Source organism: Protopterus annectens, chromosome 17.part0 (genome assembly GCF_019279795.1).
Source record: "Protopterus annectens isolate FY-2018-M chromosome 17.part0, PAN1.0, whole genome shotgun sequence".
Taxonomy (NCBI): domain Eukaryota; kingdom Metazoa; phylum Chordata; order Ceratodontiformes; family Protopteridae; genus Protopterus; species Protopterus annectens.
In genome coordinates, this window is record NC_056751.1 from 337,740,803 (window position 1) to 337,768,547 (window position 27,745).

Sequence of the window (27,745 nt, forward strand, 5' to 3'; positions counted from 1 at the left end):
ATATACGTCCATACTCCAGGAAGAAGGTATGGACTATGTTATATGTTACTTGAGCTTGAAAGGTGCCCCAGACTGAGAGATCAGATTAGTAAACATCCTACTAGATATTGTTTTAACAAACAATTATTTCCTGTTTGATGACCAACTATTTTTTACAAAAAATAAAGGTGGCTATGGGGTCCCCTTGTGGGGCCAGTTTTGCAAATTCAGTGATGGCCCTTTGGGAAAGAAATTATATTTTGCCCCAAAACCATTTAACAGATCAACTTTTCCTGTACACACTTTTTTAGATGATATTCTCATCTTATATAAGGGTAGTGTGGATGAAGCAGAAAGATTTGTCGACTATTTGAATCAAACAACCAACTTTTTAAGGTTTGCACACACATTCAGCAGGGAAAGCATAGCTTATTTGGACACTGAAGTGTTCAAAGTTCATGCTCAGAAGGGGTTGGCAGCCAGGATCCATAGGAAAGATACATTCTCAAACACTTATTTACATTTCAACAGCTCCCATCCTTTCCACCAGAAGAAATCTGTAATAAAAGGACAATTGGCACGAGCGGCGAGGATGGTAACTGTTGAGAGTGACTTTATAGTAGAATGTAATAAGATAGCTGACATGTTCCTCACTCGAGGTTACCCAGGGGAGCTTATTAATGAAATGATGGATGGAGTGTTGTACAAAAGATCCAGTGGATTCTATTCACCCCTACTGTCACCATGTAATAAGATGAATACTCCTCAAAAGGTTAATAGTCACCGGTGTCATTTATTTTAACGATTAGTCCTGAATGTGGCCAGATTATTTCAATTATACAGAAAAACTGGAATTTATTTAGCAACAATTTAGAATTGCGCACCTTGTTAGGCCCATCCCCTTCTTTTACATTCAAGAGAGGTATGAATTTGAAAAACGTGAAACCGCATAAAGTTATTAAGAATCCTGGGATGAGCAAATGCGAATCTTGCAACTTCTGCAAACACATGAATACAGGGTATTCATTTAATATCAGGGATAAAAACTATAAGATTCTGTCAGGCAAGTACAATTGTAATATAAATTATGTAATATACCTCGCTCAATGTAATCTATGTCCCGCATTTTACGTTGCAAAAACAGACCGTAGACTGTGAGAGCGAGTGTATGAACACCTTTACTGTATCAGGAAAGGCAAGGTCGAAAATGCTTTAGCTGCCCACATTAAAATGAAGCCCACACACAACTTTAACTTCAGGGTGACAGATCATGTAACTGGAGATGTAAGGGGAGGCCCAAGATCTTTATTACTAGAAAAAAAGAGAATTGATGTGGCAGATATGCTTAGATGCTTGCCATTTTCCTGGTATTAATGATGGGTGTTCCATTCAATGTTTACTGAAATTGAAAAGCCTGAATAGATGACATATTTATACATGTTTTTTTTCCCCTGTTATGACTATGTATGTGAATGTTTTTGAGTTGTGCTATATGGGGTGCTATATGGGTTACCCACTTTACAACTGTTGACTTTATACCAGTTTGATAATCATGGCTAATTTAGTACGCAAGTGGTTTAATTGTCACTAGGTAACAACCTTTGCAGTAGTGTAGGTGCTGAAAAACACAAGATCTGAATTTTAAATACACTTCTGATTAGTGAATTCTTGATTATTGTCTTTTAAGTTCCTAGTAAATCAGGTATTTAGTTTCATGCTTTCTAATAGCTGCCACATTTATGGTAGTAGATGTGGTATTGTTTGTAATATTAGTATGAACTAGCTGGTTTTAAAGAATGATTTTTAAACTGATTTTCCAAATTGCACTTTATGTATAGAATTAATTGTTTTTGTATGAGTTAATTGTTTAATTAGGGAGCAGAGGGAAGTGTGTTCTGGTGTGTGTGTATATATATGAACTGCCTTTGTGCCTGCTGTTACTCGTCTGAAGACATTTGGTCATTGCACCAGACAAAAAGCTCTTTACTTCATTTTTCTTTCAGTGTAGCACTACGTTCTGGTTTTAACCCTAATAAAGAGCTGAATAGCTGAAGATTTCCTGGGTGCTTGAAGTGCTTTGTCATGTATTTTTTGTTTGTTCCTAGCTGGAAGTGCAGAAACCTTCTGTCCTTTTCAGTCTTTATGTGGAGGTAGTCATCCTGAAGGTTATGAAACAAATCCAGTCATTTGCCTTCAGACAGCAATATTGCCTGCACCACAACCATTCTGAAAGGGGTCTTCTGAAGCTTAGGTCACTGAGATCCAGAACTGGAATGAGGTCCTTTTTCTTCTTTGGTACTACAGAAAATCTGTAATAGTTTTCCCACCCTATCTGGTTTGGGGGACCTCCTGGATGACTCTTGCAGTAGGAAGGAGACCTCTCGTTTTGCCACCTTGAACTGATGGGTGTCAGATCTGGAAATGGTTGCATTTGATGTGGTGGGGGATGGAAAAGGGTAGGATATAGCCTCTGGATAATCTCTTTCTCTCACCCATTTATCTTGTGTGATGTTCATACATGCAGTTGAGTAGTGAGATAAGTGACCTCCACTGACTGCTTCCACAAATGAAAAGTCAGGTAAGCGTTCAGGGACACTGAATCTGTTTGTTGGAAAAGGGCATCAAAATTCTCGATTCTGCAGACCCACATGGCCTTGTGGTTGTCATCCACTGAAGGGCTGCCTCTGCCATGGACACCCCTGTCTGAGAAGGAATCAAAGAGCTAACATTAGGACTTTCTGATTTAGATCCCTTCTTATTCATGTTAAAGGATCACTGATGGTTCTCGCATCTAGATCCCTTGGCCTTCAGTGTCTTTCCTTGTTTGCATCTCATCAGTCTTTCTTTCACAGCAGGTCTAAGTAATGTAGAAGTATCAAAAGGGTCTGAAGAATTGTGGAGGTGAAGCTAGGCCTGTCGTCTGAGAGTGCTGCCGGTACCTGCTGCTGTGGCAGCTCCATTGGCTACATTATGAAGCAGATGCAGGTAGAGGTTAGCAGTGGTCAATGCTGTGCCCATGAGTATCTCTAGATGTTGCTTTCTTTACTCTGGCATGTGCGACTTGCACAGTGTATCCATGACTTCTTCTGACAGATTCCTTTGGAAATAATTAATTTGTATCAAATAATTTAATGCTTTCAATGGAAAAGTGCTGGAGGTGTAAGCTCACTTCCCCATCCTATCCATCACTCAACATTTCTTACTAGGTGGAGATGAAGTGGACAGAGGCTAACTCATCAGTCAGCTTTCTCTTTGTGGTTGCAACAATCAGTCCACCAGAGAATCTTTCAACAAGTGCTGCCTATCTTTAGGTGGATGCAGAATTTTGCCAGGCTTGTGAGGGATTACTTTAGCTGTGTCTGGTTCTTGACAGGCCCTCCTGGTGGCAAAATGAAGACAGCTGGCAGAAGGGACCACCAAAAGAGATAGATGGTGCAGAACAGTAGGCTTCAAAAAGTGCTTCCTCATCCTGAAAGGTCTGGTCTGTTTACAAAGATCTCCTCTGTCTCAGAAATTCAAGGATTTTTCCAAATATGGGATCTTTAGGAGGGGATTGTAGGGATCCTTCTCTAATATTCAAGTCTATATCTGAGGTTACTGACTCTGAAGGGGACCTCCTTTTGCACATCCTCTTACTAGGGATCGCCAGTTGTGACTGATTGGAGCCCCGTGAGGATTTGGTATGAACCTGCTGCAGTTCCTTAAGGTTTCCTGTTCTGCTCTACCCTTGAAAGTCATAATGAACTGTGTGAAGTTTTGACAGAAGGGTCTCAAAGGTGAAGTCATTACTGGTGGGGGCCTTTGTCAATCACCTAGAATGGGAAGCTATCACCTCTCCATTACCTTGGAGGATGATATGAAATCCAATGGCATTGTATGCCCCTACCTCAGAGCCACTGCCATCCCCACCAAAGCAGACCCAAGCAGCTTTGAAGATAGATGCTTTGACACTAAGGACCCAGATGACCCCAAGATTGAGATCGGTACTGATGGCTCGAAAGCCAAGGACTCCAACTCTGAAAACGTCTCAAAGTGAGTTGACATCAAGTACGGTGTTGAAAACCCAGTGTTGAGCAATTAGTCCCAAGATCCAATTGATACTGAAGGTGTTGGTGCTGAGGTAATGGCACCTGATGACACTGAGCAAACTGGCTTCAGGAAAAGAGTTGACTCAAACTATGGCAGCTGAAACTAGAACCAGGGAAGAGCTATGAGTGCGGTGAAGGGGGGGGGGCAACTCAAGCCATTCTAGAAACAGAGGGGGATGGAATTACATCCAACTCAATGTGTACCTTCAAACATGCCTTCATCCTAAGCTCTCAATCCATCTCTGTAGTACTGTGGAAGAACCTCACAGATGTGAATGACGTAGCAGAAGACGATCTGGAGGAGAAGAATTGAGAGAGAACAATCTCAGAGGAGTCTGCTGAAGATTTTAATTGGAGATTTGTCCCTGATATGGACAGCAGAGAGGTGCAGCAAGTAGTGCTTTTGCTTCACATTAGGAAGTTCTCTGGTTCGATTTCTGGATTGGATGGCTTATGAGCAGAGTCTTCATGTCCTCTCTGTGTTTGTGTCAGTGTTTTCTAGGTGCACCAGTTTCCTCCCACATTCCAGAGTCATGTACTTATGTGTGGTATTAAAGATTAATGAACAACCACAGCAGAGCTAGCCATGCAGTGGTGCAAGCTTTGGCTCTAGATGATTGTCATTGTTTAAGTGCTTCCCTGACCACATGTTCAGAAATGGAAAAAGTGGTTGCAGATGAATGGATTTATCCTGGATAACAATGGTCTCAGAGACTGGAGGTAAAGTCTTATGCTTCAGAGAATGAGGGGGAAAGAACTTTTCTTCTATCTCTGTATCTGATGAGGGCTCAGGTTTGTTGGGCGTTCTCTTTCTGGGTTTCCTATCTTTAGCCTCCTCCTCCATTCTTTCTGCTTTGTTCCCAGGATTGGGCTAACTGTTTAGGGAAAAAAAGTCCCTTTAGTATCAACTTTTTGCAAACATCTGCAAGGGACTTGGCTCCCAAACCCTTAGAAATAGTGCAATCCATCTCCATGTGCACTGGCCCCAGGCACACGATGCATAAGTAGTGGGTGTCCTAGGGTAGAATTTTATGACTTATCTATGTCTTGTCCACTTACTACACTTTTTAAAACTTTTCTTCAAACTGCAAATGTACATACACTACAAAAACAGTATTTAGCACAATCACAGAAACAGAATTGTGAATACACACATATCAATATCCCAAGTTCAAAAATGTGAACTGAAGAGTATTAAAGCCAAAGATGAGTTTGCAAGATCAAAAATGAATGAAGGAGCATTTCATGTACTTTTATATATTCCAATTTATGCAGTACCTTCTCAGTAACAAATGAAAAGAATGTATTTGTGCAGAAAGAAAATGTAAAATCCGTGAATTACTTCTTTGTCACTAAACATCTAAAATGCATGTAAGCAATGTGTCTCTTGTTTTGAGTTGCCAGATGCCACGTAAAATGTGTACTTGTAATACAATGCTGATTTACTTTCTTTCGGTTTTTGGAGTCATTTGCATGTATTGTTTAAAATTAGATAAATGTTTAACTATGTGCAAAACAGCTAATAGGGCTACTCGTATATTACAAGCTACTCGTTTTGTAGAAAATGATACGCAAGACAACTCTCATGCTTACAATACTCTGATGTCTCAATTCTTATTTATTAACATTTTTTTCAAGAATAAATGGGAACATTTTCTGTTCTTTTTGACATTTGAAGAAATGTAATGTGTATAAGTACGTATTATTATATAACAATTATTATTTGGAATATTAGAATAGAAGTGGTGCACACAGCATTTTGTTATCTTATTCAGTGTTAAAGTTATCTTACCCCATTTTAAAGTTATTTTTTGTAATGAAAAAAATGCTTTTTAGAATGATCTTCCTAGATTATTTAAAAAAGCAACAAAAAAGAACAACTGTTTATTTATCTTTGTTTACAGGGAAAGTTTGACTAGGATAAAACCTTTTTTCAGCTGAGGCCTAGGGATAAAAGCTCCACATTTAGTACCAGTTTTGACATGTACATAAAATGCAGTAAAATGATATCAAAAGGAATACAAAATATAGGTAAGTTTACATATGTGACAGGAAAAAAATTACAACTGCTTACATAAATAATTTAGAAACAGAGCATATATATAGCTCACGTACGAATATACAGTGTTGAGCATTCATTAGAAATAGACACAGGCTTGTATATAGTAAAGAGAGATATAACATTGAAAATATATTGTAATATTACCTGTAATTTCTGGAAATTAAAATAATGAACAGGCAGCTTATCTATTGAAATATTAGAAAGGGGTGAGTACAGCAACTATGACAATATCATTACATTTAAGATTGAGAAGTAGTTAAGAATGTGAGAATGTTAGGGGCTACTTGGACTGTTAAAAGCAATATTAGTTTTGGACAGATAAGGACAGAGCGTGATGAAACTGTGATGGGTGGGGGAACAGTGTAATGGTTACTGATCTAAATAGAGAGAAGCAAAAATTCAGTCTTGTCAACTTAGAGCCTGTTATTATTACACTTTATGAAAAGAAAGTTACTTCATGTGACCCAATGGAGAAAAAGGGATAAGTGAGAAAATTAAGTATTTAGAGAAAAGGTAGCAGGTGTGACCAAATAAAATATTCTAGCTGGGAGCTGAGCAATTGCAGAGCCAGTTTTTACTTAGATATTGTTTAGTACCTACTTGATTGTAGGTGTCTTCTCTGCCTATTTTCTGAGGGTTAATGTTCCAATTTTTAGTGACTTGGTGAGAGTATAGAAAACCTTTGCTGAGTTGCTTGTTTTGTACATAAAGAAGAGGTCTTGCTTCCACTTAACTGCTTGTTGCTTATTTAATAGACAACTATGGAATCAGGTTAGAGCTGATTTGCTTAGACCAGGAGATGATAGTTCATTTAATAGATTCTCATGTGATACCGTGTCAAAGGCTTCTGACAGATTGAGAAAAATAAATAAGACCAGATCCCCATTGTTTCTGTCTTGATTGATGATATTGATAAAGCTGAAGGGGGCAGTTGTGATACTGTTATTTGGCCGGAATCTATGCTACGTGAAAGAAATTAAGCTATGGTCATTGAGGAATTTGAATAGCTGGGAGCGTATATATATTTCTAGAATTTTGGACAGGGGTGACAGGATTGCTATACGCCAGTAATTAGTCAGGCCTGTTAAGTTGTCATCTTTATGGAGGAGGATTATGAATAATTTTTTCCAGAGTGTTCGGATATAGTTTTCATGTGTGGATCTGTTTATAAGGATAGAAGTGGAGAATGCTATGGTTGCAGCTGCAATTTTTAGGTATTCTTTTGGTAGGTCTTCAGCTGCCAGGGTTGTTGGCTTTAATTTTAGTAAATATTTGTCTTATTGCTGCAGTAGGGACAGCTGTGGGCATGAATTGAAACAAACCAATGTGACTGATTTACTAAGCTTGACTAAATAACTCAATATATGCCTCCAGCAGGTCTAAGATGTGTAACATTTATGTTACTAGAATGCATTTTCATCTTATGAACTACACATTCTCATAGTCATTTTTTCTTCATGGGGTTGGGGTTGTCTCAGCAACTGTTGCCACCTCTCTCTTTCCCTCAGTTCAATGCCACTCTTCTAACCTTCTTTGACAGTCATGCCTAGTTGTCACACAATCCACACATCTTTTGCCTGGAGTTCCTCATTTACTCTTGCCTTCTTCCTAGCTGTCCCAAATCATCTTCATCAGATTATCTGCTGCTTTCCTGCACATGTGCCTGGGCCACCATAATCTATTTTCTCTGACCTTCTTTGTAATTGAAGGTACTTGGGTTTGTGCTCTGATGCCCTCATTTCTAGTCTATTCCACGGTCGGCATCCTACCACCTATCTCAGGCACTTCACCTCCTCCACCTCTAGCTTCCTCAAGTTCTCCGCCTTCACTGCCTAGGTTTCTGTACCATACAGCAGTACTGGTTGCACCACTGTTTTGTATCCATTACATTTCAGCTTCTTTAGCATTCATCTGTCACATACAACACCTGACACTCCGTACCAGTTGGCTGCAGCCTCTGTAATTGTTGCTTTGACCTACTTATTCAGATTTCTCTTTTCTTCAACTGTATTTCCCAGACACTTAAAGCTGTTAACATGCTCCACCTATTTCCATTCTATTTCACTTTTCATCTTTTTTTGATTTACTACATTTCTAGCCATTACAACTGCTTCACATATGAATTATATGTCTCACTGTGAAAATACCTATTATGCCAATATAGTGCTTTGCTCTTTCAGTATTTGTTTGAGCCTGTCACTGCCCTGCAGTTGTAACCTTATTTTTGACTCTTGACCTAGGTCATACCTTATAATGGGTCTTTGAGCCATTGTACACATCCAGCTGACAAATGGAAATAAGTAAAAAAAAATAAATAAATATGATCTTTGCCAATTTTCAATCACTTAAAAACTTATATGAATCTAGAACCACTCAAATTAGTATGCATTTTTCTGTATATGGCATGTGTCAGACAATGCCCCCATCATTTTAGTTGTAAAGTTATTTAAATGTAAACACAGTGATACCATTAACAAAATTCATTACCAAAACCAATGCTTACTCTCAAGCTCTGATAACCAGGTGACTAGAATGCTTTAATTACTCTAATTATACTAACATCTGTAAGGTCTTTGACTCTATTTTGGCAGTATTTATTCTAAATTCAAGTCTAAAGTTATGTCAGAAACTATAAATGCATTTTTAAGAATCCTTCAATTTGATCTTCAATGATTATTCCAAAGGCTTATCTAACAAAATAAAATAATTTCATAATTCTCTAACAATGAGCATGTTCTTTTACAATAAGAACAACTGCTTTCTTCCAGTTACTTGATACCACAGTTGTATAGAAAGAATTGAAAATGTATGCTGAAGAATTTACAGTGATTGCCTACAAAGATGTATGAAAATTAGAGTAAAATAAATCAGATAAACGGTGTCTATATTAAAAAAGGTTTCTGACACTTATTTTGTAACCAGCAGAATTTACCAGTAAAAATTTAAAATGAAGATATTAGTTAAGGATATTCATAATGAATTTCGGAAGTAAGGCTTACCTCATCCAGCACAGCGTTACGTTTTGCCCTTTGTCGCTGCCGCAGAAGTACAAGCCCAGCAATGATGTCAGAAGGAACGATGTCCAGGTCTCGAAAAAACTCAGCAAACAAATAGGCGATTTCAGAATATGCATCCTGTAGAAATTGAAGGGTTACATCATATAAGAACCAAAAAAAGGCAATAAAAACTAACTGCACTGTTTAATGTGGACACATTATCAAAGAGCTACATTAAGCACTAGTTTCAAGCAAAATAGGCTACAGTGTGGGGCAGAACATTAACAAGGGATGGAGAGGACCAATAAAGTAAAGTTGCACAAGTAAACTTACCAGAACAGTAGATATTCGAATGATCATTGCTGCAGTAGCTTAAGCTGTCCAGCTTCCAAAGCTTCATAGCTACTTACTCACAAGCAAGCCATTAGTCATCTTGAGATAAATTGACTAAAAAGACAGGCTTGGGCACCAATCCCTTGAGAGCTGTTAAGCAAATAGGGAGAGATAGGGAGGCCGAGCCCTGAAAGGACAATGCTAGGAACAGCAAAAAATAAAAGTCCACAACTTGGTATTAACAATACACCAAGAAAAAGAAGGTAGATGGAGGGAGGGAGTGGCTAATGCAGCAACAATCATTCAAACATCTACTGTTATGGTAAGTTTACTTACACAACTGCACTATGTTCTTCATATTGATCACTGCTCAGTAGCCTAAGCTATATGGGTAGGTTATCCTAGCTTACTAATTCTGGGAGGAAGAATAGCCCAGAAGCCCCTGAAGAATGATCCTAGCAAAACCTGATCTATACCTAGAGAAGGAATCAAGCTTATAGTGTTTTGTAAAATATGTACAGATGACAAAATTACTGCTTCAACAATATTTCTAGAATCCATCCCTTTCTAAAAAGCCATGCATGAAGCCAAGGCCCTGGCAGAGTTGGCCTTGAGCCTGCTTGGAAGAGTTTTTTAGTGAGTATAATGAAATACAATAGTCTTAGACAATCACTTGGAAATAGTCTGCTTAGACAAAGGATGTCCCTTCTTAACTTAAGAAATGAACAATTGATTAGACGATCTGAAAGATTTAGTTCTTCAAGATAGTACCCGAGTTGCTGATGGACATCCAAGGTATGGAGTATCCTTTGTCTGTCATTTTTAGGTACAGGAAAGAAAAAAATAAGTTCTATGCTTGGTTCCTGCCTTTCCTGTAACTAGTCTAGTCCAGATACAGATTTGCCGTATCCAGGACTATTTGTAAGCTTATGAGCCCCCCCCAAGCCTTTCTCTGTTGGAGGGAAGCCTTCTAGCTTATCAGTGGGAGTGGTAAGCACTAGGTAGCCTATCTACCACAAGAGGAGTGGTTTCTGGCCCAGAAATTGTAGTTTATTGGCTGTATGGGCAGTTTTTCCATCTCTTTCAACCAACTTTTTGGTTTAAAAGTCCATGTTTGTGCTTGTTTCCCACCTTTCCTGTAACTAGTCTAGTCCAGATACAGATTTGCTGTATCAAGGACTGTTTGTAAGCTTCTGAGTTGGTCCAAAAAGTCTGCTCTTGAATTTTTCCCTTAGATCTGCTAGTTCTCTCCTTTCCTGCACTTTTACTAGCTTATTAGTCTAGCACTTTAACAGACTTCTTCGAGCAATTATTGTAGCACACAAAAGTGATACCAGCACTAAACATTCTACAAGGAAACAGCTCCAGTAATAATTATTAATGCTCTCCCCTCCAGGCATGTCTAAAGGTCAGTTCCCTGTGCTTTCTCCTATTAACCTGGTGAACTTGGGTATCCTGAGGCAATGTAGCAACTGCCTCATGTACACTGACAACCTTCTCCTCTTACCTCCCAACACTCAAGACTTGTGAGATCCAAATTGGAAGCCATCCACTCTCCAGCCAAGACTGGAATAGCTGGTCACGAGGAGAAGGTCAACAGTTGCACCACACCACATGGAACACACAGCCCTCCAGAATACACACCAGCACTGCCTTCACATAAAATCACAAACCACACACCCACCTTCGTGGATTCTCTCAATAAAAATACACCCAAACAGCAGATGCCTCCAAGGCATAAACGCACTCAACCACCACAACACAACACTAATCACGAGACACATAACTCTCCTAAACAGTGTGCCACTCAACCAAAGCCCCTAAGGCAAAATAGCATGCCCAAAACACTAGTCATAGGTGACTCAATAGTGAGGCACACTGATGTCGCACTCACTAGGCTGAATAAGGAGAAAGTAACAGTCAGCTGCCTGTCAGGTGCCAGGATCCGCCACATAATGCATGCACTCACGTCCCTCAATAACAGGTACAAATATAACTCTGTCATTGCACATATAGGTGTGAATGACCTGAGACATATCTCCCTGGACTACATGAAAAGAGACATGGAGGAGCTCTCGAATTATGTAGCCCAGGCGGGAATGACTCTAGCCCTGAGCAGCATCCTATCATCACCCAGAATTATACCACAGTACAAGCAGAAAATGATTGATTTCAACAACTGGCTAAGATTCTGGTATCATTCCAAGGAGATTCAATATCTGTCTGCCTGGGATGACATGACTGACAGACCTCAATGCTTTGCCAGAGATTGCCTGCATCTGTCACCCCTGGGCTTCCGGACATTGGCCAATGCTCTTGCCACCCCTATAGTGCCTTTTTTAGACTGTGTTCCAAAGACTAAATTACCACCGTAACAGCTACAAACAAATGCAGTCTGAGGGTCATGCTGCTCAATGTTACAAGTCTAAATCTCAAAATGCACTCACTCAAAGCAGTCTTTAAAATGGAGAACATCGACATTTGTGCTGTAACAGACACCTGGTTCAAAGCAGCAGAAAGCATCCCCGCAGTACTAAGCTATAAAACTCATTCCACACCTTTCGGCCCCAGAACTTGGACAGAAGCTCCAAAGACAGTGGTGTTTCCATATTCATAAAAGATGCACACACCTCCAGACTGATAGCCCAACATAATGCATCAGAGATACTTCAGGTGAAGCTAACATTGGATAAGACAGTGATTCAGGTTGTAGCCTGCTACATGTCCCCAACCATGTCCCAAGACTCACAGTCCACATTCCTAAGCAACCTGGAGAACATTAGGGTCCAACCTAATACTTTCACACTGGGCGACTTCAACTACCCCTCCATTAACTGGAAAAACTACTCAAGTACCAATACACTGCCCAATGTTTTCTGGACTTCATTAATTCCAATGTCCTGGACCGGCTCGTTCTTACCCCCACTAAAGGTACCAACATCCTTGACCTGGTCATTACTAACATGGCCGACCATTGCTCTATGCCAAAAGTCAACACCTCCCTGGTTAGTTCCCACCACAAACTAATCACCTTGGAAAGCCACATCCCTACAGAGTGAACTGGCACCACACCTGTGTGTCCTGTTCAATCACAGTCTCACCTCAGGCTTTGTCCCAGCCAAATGGCGCACTGCTACAGTCATCCCTCTCCACAAAGGAGAAGTGACTACAGACCATGGGAACTATCACCCCATTAGCCTGATGAGTTTGATACGCAAAGCTATGGAACACATCATCACGAACCTAATAAACAAGGATGTAGGGAATCTCCAAACTCTGGATCCCAACACAGTTTGGTTTTGTGAAGGGTAAATCATATGTCTGCTTAACCTGGTCGACTTCTTTGAGTCAGTCACCAGAGCTGTGGATGAAGGCATGGTGGTTTATACAGCCTATCCTGATCTGGCCAAGGGCTTTGATACCATTCCACACTCAGGAATCATAGAAAAACTCACTAAGCTAGGCATCAACCGCTATATCACTAGGTGGGTTGCAAACTGGCTCACAGATAGAGCCCACAGTGTGAAAGTAGCTGACTCCAAGTCAGACGGCTGATCAGATATGAGTTGAGTCCCACAGGATTTGGTCCTGGGTCCCCTCCTGTTTGGTATCTACTTCTCTGAAGTCCAGGCCAACACAAAGGGACTCTGTCTGACAAAGTTTGCAGACGATTGCAAGTTGGGAGCTATTATTAACTCCCCAAGTGATGTTGACATCCTGCAGAAAGGCCTCACTGAGATCAATGACTGGTGTCAGAACCATAGCCTTAAGCTCAATGCCAAAAAAAAACTTGGTTCCCATGAATTACCACATTGATGGTAGTCCACTGAACACAGAAGGCATTATAAGAGATCTGGGAACACAGGTTGACAGCAACCTCTCTTTTGACCACCACATTGCCACTGTGGTCAGAAAGTCCTTCTATGTGGCACATCTCATTACTAAGGGTTTTATATCCAGGAAGAAAGAGGTCATTGTTTCCCTCTACTCTTCCATCATTAGGCCAGTCATCGAGTACAATGCCCCATCTAGCATGCATCTCACTAGATACCTGCAACAACTGGAGAGGCTGCAAAAGTACCTCACAAAGATGATCATAGACCTTAAACAGTTGTCCTATATGGACAGACTCAAAAAAACTCCAACTATTCTCAGTCTCATATCGCCTACTTACAGGCGATCTCTGCTTGACTTGCAAAGCCATGTCTGATCCAGCTCTGTTAAAAATGATACATCTAAAGAAATCCCAATCCCTCCACACCACACATTTCAGAGACCTCAGCCTTATTACCACAATCAACAGAAAATGCTAGAGGGACAGGTTCATAACCCAGAGGCTGCCCATGCTATGGAATAGACTTCCCATACATGTCAAACAGAGCACCTCATTGGCCCTCTTCAGGAGAAATCTTGATGAGTGGATGGGAAATAGAAAATTCATCCCGGGAACACTCCAATAGCTCTACTCGACAGAGGCACTGGGAACTAATGTCAGGTGGCAAGATGCCAGGGTAATCCTATGGGCTAGGCTTGTAAAGGCTCCAGGGCCATTAGTCTAGTACACATCTATGAACCTGTGATAGTTTGGCTTAAAGTAAACTCAGATACCACTTTAGGCATAAAAGAAGGACTAGTTCTCAAATAAACTTGTCCCTGTGGAAAATGAGGTAGGGTAACTCACCATAAAAGTTTACAGCTAAGAAACCCTTACTGCAGGGGTCAAAACAACCAGTAAAACTGTTTTCCATGTTAAGAACCTCAAGTCAGCTAGGTTATCTGGTTCAAATGGAGTAAGTGTTAGCTTTTCTAACACAAAATTAAGATCCCAAGGAGGGCCCATATTTTTTAGAATGCCTCTTATGAAAACCACCTTTCTAAAACATTTTAGCATGAGAATGCATTGAATGAGGAGAATCCATGGGCAGACTAACTGAAATGACCCATAGATGAACTTTGATGGAAGAGTAACAAAGGTCATAGGAAAGTAACTCAGACAAATATTGCAAAAACAGAGAACAACTAACCATGAATTAGTGATGGTTATGTTGGCACCAACTACAAAACCTTTTCTATTTGCTAATATATGATTTTTTTAGTAGCAGGCTTTCTTGCTTTCATTAGTACCTGCTTCACATCCTCAGTAAGCAGGTGCCTAAAGGGAATTAAAGCCTTATCCTTCAGGCAGTCAACTGGAGTTGTTTGTGGTCAGAATCTATCAAACACACCTGATCCTGTGTGAGTAGATACAGCCTGTGAGGAAGCTTATGTTAATTGACCCTGGCCATTCCCAAAAGAAGGGAGAACCGCTGTTGCCTGGGCCAAGAAGGGAGTCACTACAGTGATCTTGAGGGGGATTCCTTCTGAATCTTTAGAAATATCCTGGATATCAGCAGAAAGGGTGGAAAAGCGCACAGGAATATTCCTGTCCACAGAAAATCAAAGCCATCCATCTTCCAGGCCTTCTTGCATAAAGTCCTAGAGCAGAATCTTGCCTGCTGATTGTTCAGAGAGAAGGTAAATAGGTCTATATGAGGAACTCCCACAGATTAATCAAATCTTGGAGGACCCCATGATCTAGTTGCCATTTGAGAGGGTCTGTCCTTGTCCCACTCAGCTTATCCTCCACAAAATTTTCCTGTGATGGAATGGAGGATGCCTGGAGAATGAGAATGTGCTGTGAAGCTATAACCCAAGCTAACACAGCTAGTCAGCAAAGGGGGTATGATCTGGTTTCCCCTTGCTTGTTGATGTATCACATGACTGTGGTATTGTTTGAAACAACTTGAAGAGGTCCTGGGGACCAAAGATGATTCAGATTGCTGAATGCCTTGACCAGGACAAGCATCTCTTTTATATTTATGTGCTTGCATCTGTTCTTGGTGTTCCACACTCCTTGCACTTTTATCCCACCTGAAGCTGCTGCCCAAGCAAAGTCTGAGATGCCTGCAGTTTAGGACTGCTGTGGAAAAGGGAGGGAGAAGAGGAAACCTGGATTTAAGGATATTTGCTGCCTGCACCAAATGATTTCCCTTCTGACAAATCAAAACATTGGGATTTGAAAAGAGAAAGGATGTTGGTGCTGGGACCAAAGAGACATCAGCTACCACTGTATCTTTCTCATGTGGATTCCTTCCAGGAATATCATGAAAATCATAGCAGCCAAGAGACCCAAAATCTTGAGGTATTCTCCCACAGTGACCAAAGTCTGAGATGAAAACCTTAGAAACAGTTCTAGATACAGCTCTATGTTTTCCCTTTGTAAGAAAATCTCTTTGAATTGAGGTGTTTAGCTGATACCCAGGAACATAATCCTGTGTGATGGAGTCAAAAAAGACTTTTGGATGTTCTCTTGGAATCCCAGCTTGTCTAAGGGATCTCTCACCTATCTGAGAGATTCCTGACACTTTGAAAAAGAATCTGCAAAGATAAACAAGTCAACTAACTATGGACAGATTTGTATACCCTGTAGCCTGCAATGAATTATAACTGAAGCTAGACACTTTGTGAATACTCTTGGTGCAGAGGATTGTCAAAAGGGTAATGCAGTGAACTGATAAGGTTCTGGGTGTTAAGATCACATCAAATAACACCTTAAGTCTGGATGGATAAGGACATGATGATTACCATCTTTAAAACCTAGATTTTCCTGGAAAATTGAACCAGGAAAAAGAGTTAAGAGGTTGTGAAATGACAGAATTTTGAACTCAGGCACTATCACAAACAGATTTAGGAAAGAAAGACATAAAACTGGTCTCCAAGTATTTTCTTTCTTTGGCACTAAATATATCCTTGAATAAAATCCTTTTCCCACCTGGGAAGGAAGAACTGGTTCTATCAATCCCTAGGACAGTGTGCAAAGAACAATAGGTGGAAATAAAGGAGTCTGATCCAGTGGATGAGGGTTTACCTTTTGAAAAAAAAAATGTCCTCCCATTGACATCTGTAACATTGTTGAATGACATTCAAAGCCTATTTGTCTGAAACTATCGGTTGACAAAGAGAAAAAGTGGAGATTAAGACTTTCTGTAAGGGAAAAGGGACTGCCAGGGTTGGAGGTCAGGACAAAGTCCCTTAAATAGGCATTATGACTTGCTGGACTTTCCTTGGTTTTGGGTGTTCCTGAATTCTTTTTGTAACCCCCTTGACATTTTTTTCTGAAATGTCTGTTTACTTGAATTATGCTGAGACTGTTTATTTTGTTTTTTGGACAAAATTTGTTGAGAGGTAAGAGAATCCCTTGGAAAATTTAGAAAAGTAGGGATGACAAATCTTACAGATTCCCTGTATCAACGTGCCCCTCTCAACACACTTTTTGATCACCTCTGCAGGAAAGAAGCCAAAGTCTAAACTTCTATCCAAAGGAGAATTAAAACCTCATTTTTAACATAATAGTGGAGTTTCTGAGAATGCAGCCTGCCAAAAAGCTTCATCACAGGACAGTGGCCAATCCCTTGAAGAAGTATCAGCTGAATTATACACGCATTCTAAACACTGAGTAGTTACTTGCAGAAAAGAGGTAACTAGATTATTTAAAGCAGAAGCATAATACACTTTTTTCCCATACTTATCACAAAGAATAGGACTGTAAAAAATTAAATGTTTAGTAGTATGATTAACTAAAGCTACAGCTGCTGAATCAGGTTTGTGAAGAGTTTATAAAAACTTAAAAGACTGAGGAATTTCATATATCCTATATGCATTTTGTAGCGCAGGTGGATGACTATCTGGAAAACTGCAAGCAGTAACACACATCCTCTAAAGCAGACAAGAACTGGAGGAATATGGACTTCCAAGATGGCTGCATATTGAGTAACTACTTAATTTTAGCTCTTCCAGTGTGAAAAAAGAAACTCAGAAAACACAGTCAGTAAACTTGTCGTTTTGGGTAATTTCAGTAACTAGCAACTAAATGCACTGCCTGAATGACAGCAAATAAAGAAATTCAGAGAACTTGAAAAAAATCAATCACAAAAGGTTAAGGGAAAACACTGACTGGGAAGAATTCTGCAGCTGTTCAACAAAAAGCAGTGCAAACTCCAGCTTTGTTGCAAAACATTATTTCCAGTAATCTTCAGGAACAAAAACAAGTCAAGTGTACTCAGAGCTTATTAAAATAAATCAAACACTAAAGGAGTATATAAACTCAAACAACCAAAGGCTGGAAACATGGAAGAAGCTTTAAACAGATATGCAGATGAGGAGATAAAACTGTAATAAATCAGAGGTTGAAATGAAGAAAAGGCTGTCTGAGTATTAGATTGCTCAAGGAGAAATGTTCCAAAAAAGAAATTAATTGGAGGACAGAGCGCAAAGGGAAAATATAAGATTTTCTCCTATATTGAGAAGCTGTAAAAAAAAAAAAAAAAAAAAAAAAGACTATTTATTTATTTATTTACATTTGTTGACCGGGAATGTCCCACTGGACGCAGGTCCATTTTCAGTGGAGGTCTGGGGATGAAAGCTCCACAAATTAAAATATTACAGGCATAGTTACAGATGAAGAATCCTAGCAATTAAAATATTACAAACATAGTTACAGATGAAGAACATAGTACATTCAGTAGATAACTAGCATCTGTTCTATCCACGAAGTCATAGCAGAAATTAACAATTCTTTACAATAAGAAGTTACTGCCATATAATAAGTAGATAGGCATGGAAGTATCAGAGCTTGCTGTAATCAAAGGTAGTTTGTGGGCTAGAAGAGAGGTAGAGGGTAGATGGAGTGGGAGAAGTTAGAGGGGAGAGTTACAAGGGCATAGCCAGCATGTTTTTAGGTGTGCTTTACATAAAGCTTTGAAGTGGGTGCATGATGGTACAGAGGTTATTGTGGGGGGAGGGTGTTCCATAACTTGGCTATAGCGCTGGAGAATAGTGCTTCTCCAGCAATGTTATTGGCTCTAGTAACCTTTAATTGATATTTGTTGCTGGATCGTAGTGGTCTGATGGTGAGATAGGGTTGGACCTTTAGAGGATGGTTAACTGGAACATTCTAGAAATAGTCTCAGATGAAGGTAACCCCCCCCACAGGAAGAATCAGAAATGAGGAAAAAAACTGTATCTTTCCTTTCATCTTCCTGTCCAGATTCTAAATCTTGAATGTCTTCTGGAAAAGAGGCATCCCTCCTTCTTTTACCAGAAATTATTTTATAAGAAGGATTAATAGTCTGAATTAAACCCTGAGCCAAGTCCAGTAAATTACTCCTGTCCAGTAAATTACTCCTGTCCAAGTAAATTTGAGGAGTAGATACGTTTTGACATGGAAATTTGGGCCAAAGGTATTATTAATGGCAACAGCAACTTTTCCAGGAATATTCTGACAAAACAGAGAAGTCTTTGCTGTTCCCTCTCCTAGGTCTGAAAAGACTGTCTCTCTCTTGCCCACTGAAGGATTCCAACATTCACAGAAGATCTGTCTAATCCCTGGTCCATAGTGGCTGTAGGTGCTACACCAGTGGGATCTCTGGTAGAAGATGAGTGGTTTGAGGTACAACTAATGGCCACATCAGAGCTACCCACTTGTGGCTCAGGAAAATTGCTAGCCTGCTGTGGTAGCAAAGGCTATTTGCTTAAATTTTTGTTTTATGTGGCCAGAAGGACCAACTGTGGAACTAACAGTTTGTTCTATAATCAAACCAAAAATGGTACCTCTTTCCTGGGATAAACAGGGAGCAAGAAGCTGGCAAAATTTTGAATTCTTTAAAAGTCACATTTTTTCTCAGAAAAACACAGGAAAAAGCACTTTATAACACTTTGTCATAAAAATAGCTTAAACAACTTTTAAACTGGCGGAAAAAAAAGAGAGCTCCAGTTTAAAAATACAACGCAGTCTCATTACAGTTAAAACATAAAATCCTAGCTTTAAACTTTCCTAAACAGCAACAATTTTTTTTTAAACAGGAAGTTTTTTTTCACCTGAAGGGTACTTATCTGCCCAGCAAACGAACAGCACAAGCCAACCCTTGATCCTCAAAAGCCTCATAGGATTGTACTGTTCAGTGGCAGGAAAGCAATGAAGGGTTTGGCACCCAAACATATCTTCTTAGTTAACTCAGCTTGAGCTGGCTAATGGTTTGGGTGCCAGCAAGTTGCCCTGAAGCTTTGGAAGCTATCTGGCTGTTACATCCTTGGCTACTGCAGTAGTGCTTGAGATGAAGAACATCAAAAGTGTCCAAACATGTGTGATACATGTGACCACTGATGTATTACTGAAATCAACAGCTTTGCAAACCAGGCCATACATTAAGCAATCAGAAAAGCAAGTTACAAAGAAGGAGAGAAATGTCTACCGAAGCTGGGATAAATGCTCTAAGTTAAGGTTCAAACTTAAAATTTTCAGGTTAGTGAGTTATTACAAAATTTATAATCAAGGTACACATCTGCTAAAAGCAAGTGGTTCCAGATTTAAATGGTTTGTGAATATTTCCATTTTAAGTCAGGCAGGTCTAATGGGTTCCTATGAGTTCAACGAAAACGCATTATGTCAAATGCGTTTTCGTCAACACATTTAGAGCAAACAAGCAAAACAGCGAAGCAGCTGTTCAGCAAAATTTTTCCCTGGGAACGAAGTCGCTTGACCGCTTTGTTGTTTTGCCGTGTTCTGAAGTGTAGTGTGGTCCTTTGTCCGGTATAGCTCCCGAGCGTGATTGTGCAACAGTTACTGACCTTAGGATTAGGGTGCATGTTAAGGTAAGTGCATATGTATGAAAGTGTTTACTGTTGTATACTTTATGTTAAATGTATGGTTGAGTTCCGTGGGTATGTGTTTTCAGTTGTTTACTTTTGTTTTGGGGGGGTAGAGTTAAGGTAAGTGTGTATGTGTTTGGAGCTTTTTATGTGAATGTGCGAGAGTTACTGACGTTAGGGTTAGGGTGCGGGTTAAGGTAAGTGCATATGGTTTAAAATGTTTATCGTTTTCTTTTTTCGTTAAATGTATGTTTGGGTTAAGTGCATATGTGTGTTTAGTTGTTTACTGGTTTTTTGGGGGGTATAATTAGGATCGGGTACGTGTTTGGAAGTGTGTAATGTGTTTTTTTTTTGTGGGGGTTGGAACAGTGATTTCTTTCCCTAGGAAAGAAATCGCTGTTCTTCGGATTCAACATTTTCAGTTTTCGCTGAAAGTGTGTCAATGTAACATTGTTTGCTGTTTTAAGCGTTCGATGTTGCAATATAGATCCGGTCTAATATGGGAATGAGATGCTTCATTTCTATTAATGCGCTACTGTGTTATGTAAGAGAGGAAGCATTAGTACCAAAGTTTTCTACATTATTTTAACTCTAAGAGAGCCAGAAACTATATGTCTTGGATCACTAACACTACTATCAGAACATAATGATTTCTTACACATAGTTAATATATATAGAAATAAGCCAATTAAAAACAAATCTTGAAATAAAAAATGCAGATGACTTATAAGTTGAGAGGAAATTCACTTTTTCACTAAAATCTGATTAAGATTTAGTTTTCATTCTGGTTGCAACTACTACATTGTTTAAAAAGATTCCAGGATATTTTATTCTTTTGGTTAATGAACTGCTCACTTAATAAAATGAAATGTTATGTATATTGTTTGGTATCATGAGTATAATGCAAGTCTCATCCTCTCCGATGATGTTCTGAAGTATCCTTCTCCCTTCATGCAATGAACCAGGTGCTACACTCTCGATTTCATCTGTACTACTGCCAAGCAAAAAGTAAATCAAAACAGAGGACTAAAGGAAAAGATGGACCAGATCAGATACACCTAAAATGAATGGGTCTATATAATTTCTGCAAAAACACAAGAACTTGAACACCTATCTGTTGACGCCAATACAGCGAATGATCCTTTCTTCAAACCTACACATCAGCGAAACGTTTCCCGGAGCAAAGAGTTAGCTATACAACATGCCAAGCAATAAACAAACTGCAGTATATCCTAGTATAGATTATGCTCCCACACCCCCAATGGGGGGGGGGTGCTGCACCACCCCCACTTAAATATACCATCTCCGAGATTGCATTACAGTGGGGAAAAGGGCAATTTCTAGATGTTGGACAGCTCTTTGCCCTGGTAAAAACATTTGCTTATGTGGACATTCGATATATAGCTGTTCACTGTATTAGGTTCGATGGATAGGTGTTCGAGTACTTGTGTTTTCAAGGAAGTGATACAGACCCAAGATGAATACAGAGGAAGGGTGTATTACAAAGGATAGACCTCTTACAGCTCTATCGGTATGATAAACACATAGTGTTTCTCTTTCACAGAATGTCCATCCTCATTAACCAATTGGATAGAGACTTTAGCTAATCTTCCTGGTTGCCACCCTACACTACAGGCAATAGTGGCCTCAAATGAAAACATGGACCTGGATATTCCACCAACCTTACACTGTTTCCTAAAAAACTTCAAAAAACTTTATTTTTTGGTTTTACAAGCATTTTCTAAAGAGATGTTATGGAAAAAGGTGAATGAGCTCCATGAGCCCTGGGAAATGCAGGTAAGGGGTTTCCATGTTTAATGTTACCAAACTCAGTTATCTGGCTAATACCAGAAAAGAGTGAGATTAGAGACTTTCCTACATGGAGCTGACAAAGAAAATAAATAAACAGTCATATTTGTCAAAAACATGGTTCTCCTGGCATAGAAAAGGGATGTCTGTGGACATTCATTCAATGAATGTATGGAGGGGATTTGGTTTGGTATAGGGGGAAATCATTTTGGTATAAAGGTTACGGTCTTTGCATCTTAGGCACAAGATAAAAAGGGCTTGATTCTGACCTCAAGTTATTGATTAGGCTTAAAACAGCCCTTTAAGACAGCCTAGTATTCACCTATAAACCTATCAATAAGATATTCACCTCCCTTAGAAGACTAAGGAAAGCAAACATGCAGGTTAAAAAATTGTTTATATTATACTCTATAGTCAATCTGAAAATAAAAGTAGGATTCATCTTAAAAGCAAGCCTGTCATTGGGGAACACAAAGTATGGGGGCTTGAAAGAAACAGTTTACAATTTTGAAATTATTTTTCTCACCCTGTCTTTTGTCAGGCCACAAAACAAGTGGCTGAAGTTAACCAAACTTACCCACTTGGACGACATGAGACAGTGGCCCTATAAAGGTTCTTACTTCTCCCATAGTCAGCCTTTTAGCAGCTATGTCTTTTATCAGACCAGATCACCCCTCCAAAAGTATGCCACATATTGCCACCAAACAACATTACAAAAGAAGTGCCAGTAACAAAGAATTTACTTACAGACTGAGAATCTTTAGTTCGAGTACAACACAGAAAAACCTTCAGTCGCCTGGTCCAGGTGCTGGCCTGCCCCTCTTCTAAACGATGACTGTACAAAAAGTAGTAAAGAAGAAGTCTTGAACTAAATATTCATCTCTCTCAGACTTTTTCACAAAATCGGTTTTCAGTAGTTTTTTTTTTTCATCTAACAATTCAAGCTGGAATATTTAAGCTCTTTCAACAAGAACAATACATACAATGCAAATATTGTACATATCACATTTAACAGTAAATCAAGAGAGATATAATGTATATATTTGTACATACCACATTTAGCATACAAATCTCAATGGTCATTACTGACATACAAATAAGCAAAACAAAAATGGCAACCAGTAAAATGTCAAGTACTTTACAGTACAAAATAAACCTAAATATACTAACACAAATTGTTTACACTACAGGTATTCAGTATGAGAAACAGACAGTATTTTCGAACAAAAGGAGAAGTTAAATGCTTCTTACTGAGTTGCAGCATCATAGCATTCTAGTACCATGCAAAATCTATACAGGCATTCTATTTCAAACTAAAACAAGGACGAGGCATCTATCAATTGTACTGTAAGTCAAGGACCAATAAATAAATGGGCTGAAAATATAAATGGTAGTATGAACCCCTAAATATCCAGGTTCATCTACACTTTGAGAGGAGGACTAGACAGGCAGAGTTTAAATTGTCAAGGACAAAATGAGAAGAGATAGAGGAAGTCAGCAAAGAAGTCACCAATAACAAAGAAATAACAGTGAATTACAGGAAATATGAAGGTGAAAGCTGCAAGTAACACTTATAAAAGGAAGGAAGCCATTGAAGGAAAGTACAGTTTTGTACCTACCATAAATGTAGATGTTCGAAGATCCACATTGCTGCAGTCCTAACACTTGGGTAGTCCGCTGTCCCTCGGTCGGCCCGAATATCAGAGTATAAGGCTGACGGTCAAGGCGCATTTGACTGACATCAGAACGTCAGGGTACAAATGCGCATGACCGACGTCATATCCTCAGTCTTTTCTTGCCCCAGATGTCAGAAGACCCTAAAAAGAAAGGTCAAAACCCATAGACAACAACTAAACAACCCACCAGCCTAACACCAAAAATATGTACAATATATACAATATATACACTATACCTCAGAGGGATAACCCAGGCCACACAACCACCTCAAACTACAGAGGGGAAGGAGGGAGGGTAAATTGGACTGCAGCAATGTGGATCTTCGAACATCTACATTTATGGTAGGTACAAAACTGTACTATGTTCTTCATCTCACATTGCTGCAGTCCTAACACTTGGGTAGAATCCCAAAGCAGAGGTAAGGGAGGATGGCTAAACTATAATGAAGCAGGGCTGCCAAAATGCCCTGCAACACAGCAGTGGCAAAACCAGCCCTGGATTTAGAGTACAGAGGAAGGTGGTAATGCCTAGAGAAGGTATGCACTGAACTCCAAGTGGCTGCCTCCAAAATATCCTTAGTAGCCACCCCTCAAAAGCTGTTGAAGTGGCAGTAGCCCTAGTGGAATGAGGCCTAATCCCAGCTGGAATCTCTTTGCCATGATGGGAATAACAGAAAGCAATGCAAAATCCAATCCACTTAGAAATAGTTTGTTTTGACACGGGCTTGCCCTGAGAGCACAAAGCAAAAGAAACTAATAACTGCTGAGATTGTCTGAACCCTTTAGTTCTGTCCAAATAATATCGCAACTGCCTGTGTACATCTAAAGTGTGCAAAATCTTTTCCCCTTTAGTTTGGGGATTTGCATAAAAGTAGGCAAATGAATAGTTTGGTTTAAAGCCACACTAGAAACCACTTTAGGCATAAAGGAAGGATTAGTACGTAAAGATACCCTATCCTTATGGAAAATTAAGAAAGGCTCAACTGCCATAAGGGCCTGCAATTCAGAAACCCTTCTTGCAGAGGTAATGGCCAACAAAAAAGCAGTCTTCCATGACAAATATTTCAACTCAGCAGTAGCTGCAGGCTCAAAAGGTTGTAGAGTGAGTTTCTCCAACACAAAATTGAGATCCCAAGCAGGAGTAGGAGCTCTACGTGGGGGTCTTATATTCTTTGCCCCTCTAAGAAATTGCTTGAACAAAGGATGAGAAAACAATGGTGGGTCACAGTCGTAGTGAGCTGAAATTGCTGCAGCATGAATCTTAATAGAAGAGAAGGACAAACCTTTGTCCAATAACTCAGTAAGATATTGAAGAGCCACACTTAAATCAGGCTCAGAAACATCCAAATCCTTAGCTGCACTCCAAAATAAAAATCTCTTCCATTTATCTGCGTACACTTTCCTTGTACTAGGCCTTCTAGCTTCCAAAATCACATTCAAAACTTGTTGTGGAAGTTGAGACCCTTTATGGTTTAAAACAGAATATGCCATGCTGTTAGGTGAAGAGAGTGAAGCTTGACATTGAGCAAATGACTGTCCTCCTGGGACAACAGATGAGGAATCAAAGGCAAAGGCCATGGAGGCTTCCGCATCAGACTTCTCAGTAATGGGTACCAGTGCTGTTGAGGCCAATCTGGAGCTATCAAAATCATCCTTGGCTTGTCCTGTCTGACCTTCAGAAGTACCTTTGGGAGGAGAGGCAGAGGTGGAAAGGCATACACATGAAGATTTTTCCAACTGAAAGAAAGAGCATCCACTTTCCAAGCTGTGGGATGAAACCGCTTTGTGCAAAACTTTGGCAGCTGGTGGTTTAGTGGAGAAGCGAACAGATCTATGTCTGGAGTTCCCCAGGACACTGTCAATTTCTGAAATACATGAAGATCCAGTTTCCACTCGTGGGGATCCATGATTTGTCTGCTTAACACATCTGCTAAGGAGTTCTGTGCTCCGGCAGAAACCTTGCCTGAAGACTTAGTTGTAAACTGAGAGCAGTCTCCCACAAAATCATTGCTTGCCTGCATAGAGGATAAGAATGTGTTCCCCCTTGCTTGTTGATGTACCACATGACAGTTGTGTTGTCTGTTAGAATCAACACCTGCCCTGGAAGAAGTAAATCCTTGAAAGCTATTAATGCAAACTGGACTGCTAACATCTCCTTCAAGTTGATATGTAGATGCTGTAGTCTGACAGGCCACTTGTCTTGTATCCACTTTCCATTTAGATGAGCTCCCCAAGCTCTGTCTGAGGCATCTGTTGTTAAAATTTGACTCGCCTCTGGCCGGGTCACAGAGAGTCCCTTGTTTAGGTGACATTCCTGAGCCCACCACAAAAATTCCTTTTGAATGCAAGGTATTATTTGAATGACAGTGTCCAGATGTTGGCAGTGCTGTGTCCATACATTTTGAGATACCATTGCAACTTCCTCATATGCAGTTTGGCATTGGGAAGCACCAGAATACAAGATGCCATGAACCCTAAGGCTTGAAGGACTGTCCTTGCAGTCAGCCCGGACTGAAGAGATAGATGATGGAAGTAAAGGGAAAGATTCTTTTGTTTGTCCGGGGTTAGAAAGGCCATCTGGGATGCTGTATTCAGTCTTACTCCCAGAAAGCACATGTCTTGAGAGGGTACTAGACTGGACTTTATTTCGTTCACAGAATACCCCAGGCATCTTAGCACTGCTATGACAAATTCCAAATGTCGAAGAAGCTCGTCCCTTCCTTGAGCCAGTATCAGGCAATCGTCCAAATAAGGATAGATTTGTATTCCTTTCAGCCTGAAGAATGCTATCACTGGAGCCAGAACTTTGTAAATACTCTGGGTGCAGTAGATAAGCCAAAGGGCAATGCAGAGAACTGATAGTGAGAAGTCCCAGTCCGAAAACGCAGATACTTCCTGCAACTTAGCCTGATAGGAACATGAAGGTAAGCCTCCTTGAGATCCAAAGTTACCATCCAGTGATCCTTGCCCAGTAGAGGTAAAAGCTGTTGTAACGTCAACATTTTGAACTTGGGAATGTCCAGATAAGTGTTGAGGATAGATAAATCCAAAATCGGTCTCCATGTGTTCCCCTTTTTTGGCACAAGGAACAGGCGAGAATAAAATCCTAGGCCCCTTTCTGGCAAAGGAACCGGCTGTATGGCCCCTATTTGGAGTAACAGAGAAATTTGCTTGTGAGCCTCTATTCTTTGTTGAGGAGGAATGTCTGGCATGCCTTTGAAAGGAGGCAAGGTATGGAAATAAAACCTGTAACCGTGATGTATGATATCCAGTACCCATTTGTCTTGGGTAATCAAACTCCAATTTTCTTTGAAAAGTGCCAACCTTCCTCCCAAAGGTGCTGCCAGGCGAGAAGGTTCTGGCAGCTGAAAAGGTAGGTCATTGGGTCTGTTTACGAAAGGACTGACCCCTGCCCTCACCCGAAGACTGTGCAGGAGAACTCCCTGTCCTAGGCCTGAAAGAGCCCTGACCTCTGCCCCTGCCACGTCTAGATCTACCCCTAGACTGGGAATCATAAGAAGGATACGTCCACCCTTTAGTAGGCCAATTTCTACTAAACTTTGGAGGCTGAACCTGCAAAAAATCTTTAACAGTCTGCATAGACTTAGCCTTGTCTTCCATTTTCTTTAAAACTGCCTCAACAGGAGAACCAAACAAGACATCAGATTGCAAAGGGCATCCAAAATCCTAGTTTTAACATGGTCAGACAAATTTTGATCCCTCAGCCAGGCATGCCTGCGAAGAACTGACCCAGTGGCAGCCACCCTAGACGAGGCCTGTACAGCATCAAAACCACATTGCAAAGAATGCTTACCCACCTGTTCAGAAACATGCACTAAATCTTGTAACTCTTTACAATCAATACCTTCCGCCAGAGCATCCACCTTAGATTTCAACTGTGAAAGGAGATAATTTTGATATTTCAACATGTGAAACTGGCAATTCAAAGCTCTCATGGCTAGAGTGGAAGAAGTATAAACTTTCTTTCCCCATCTATCCAAGGCCCTGGCCTCTTTATCTGCAGGAACCGGATTCTTGACAACAGAAGCCTTTACACCCTTAGGCCCCTGGCTAACAGTTTCTGGGTCTGCCCTAGGACTCTTAAAAGATACTTAT

The 27,745-nt window shown here is 40.1% G+C and overlaps 1 protein-coding gene across 7 annotated transcripts in view; it reads right to left on the minus strand.

Annotated features, from left to right (window-relative positions):
• DAGLA (diacylglycerol lipase alpha) overlaps positions 1–27,745 on the minus strand; it is a 2,305,179-nt gene that overhangs the window by 519,158 nt on the left and 1,758,276 nt on the right. For all 7 annotated transcript variants that reach the window (XM_044059505.1, XM_044059506.1, XM_044059501.1 and 4 more), the window contains 2 exons: positions 22,701–22,788; positions 9,129–9,263 (listed from right to left, as the gene is read on the minus strand). In XM_044059505.1, the coding sequence (XP_043915440.1) occupies positions 9,129–9,263; positions 22,701–22,788 (223 nt within the window). The remainder of the gene's footprint in view (positions 1–9,128; positions 9,264–22,700; positions 22,789–27,745) is intronic.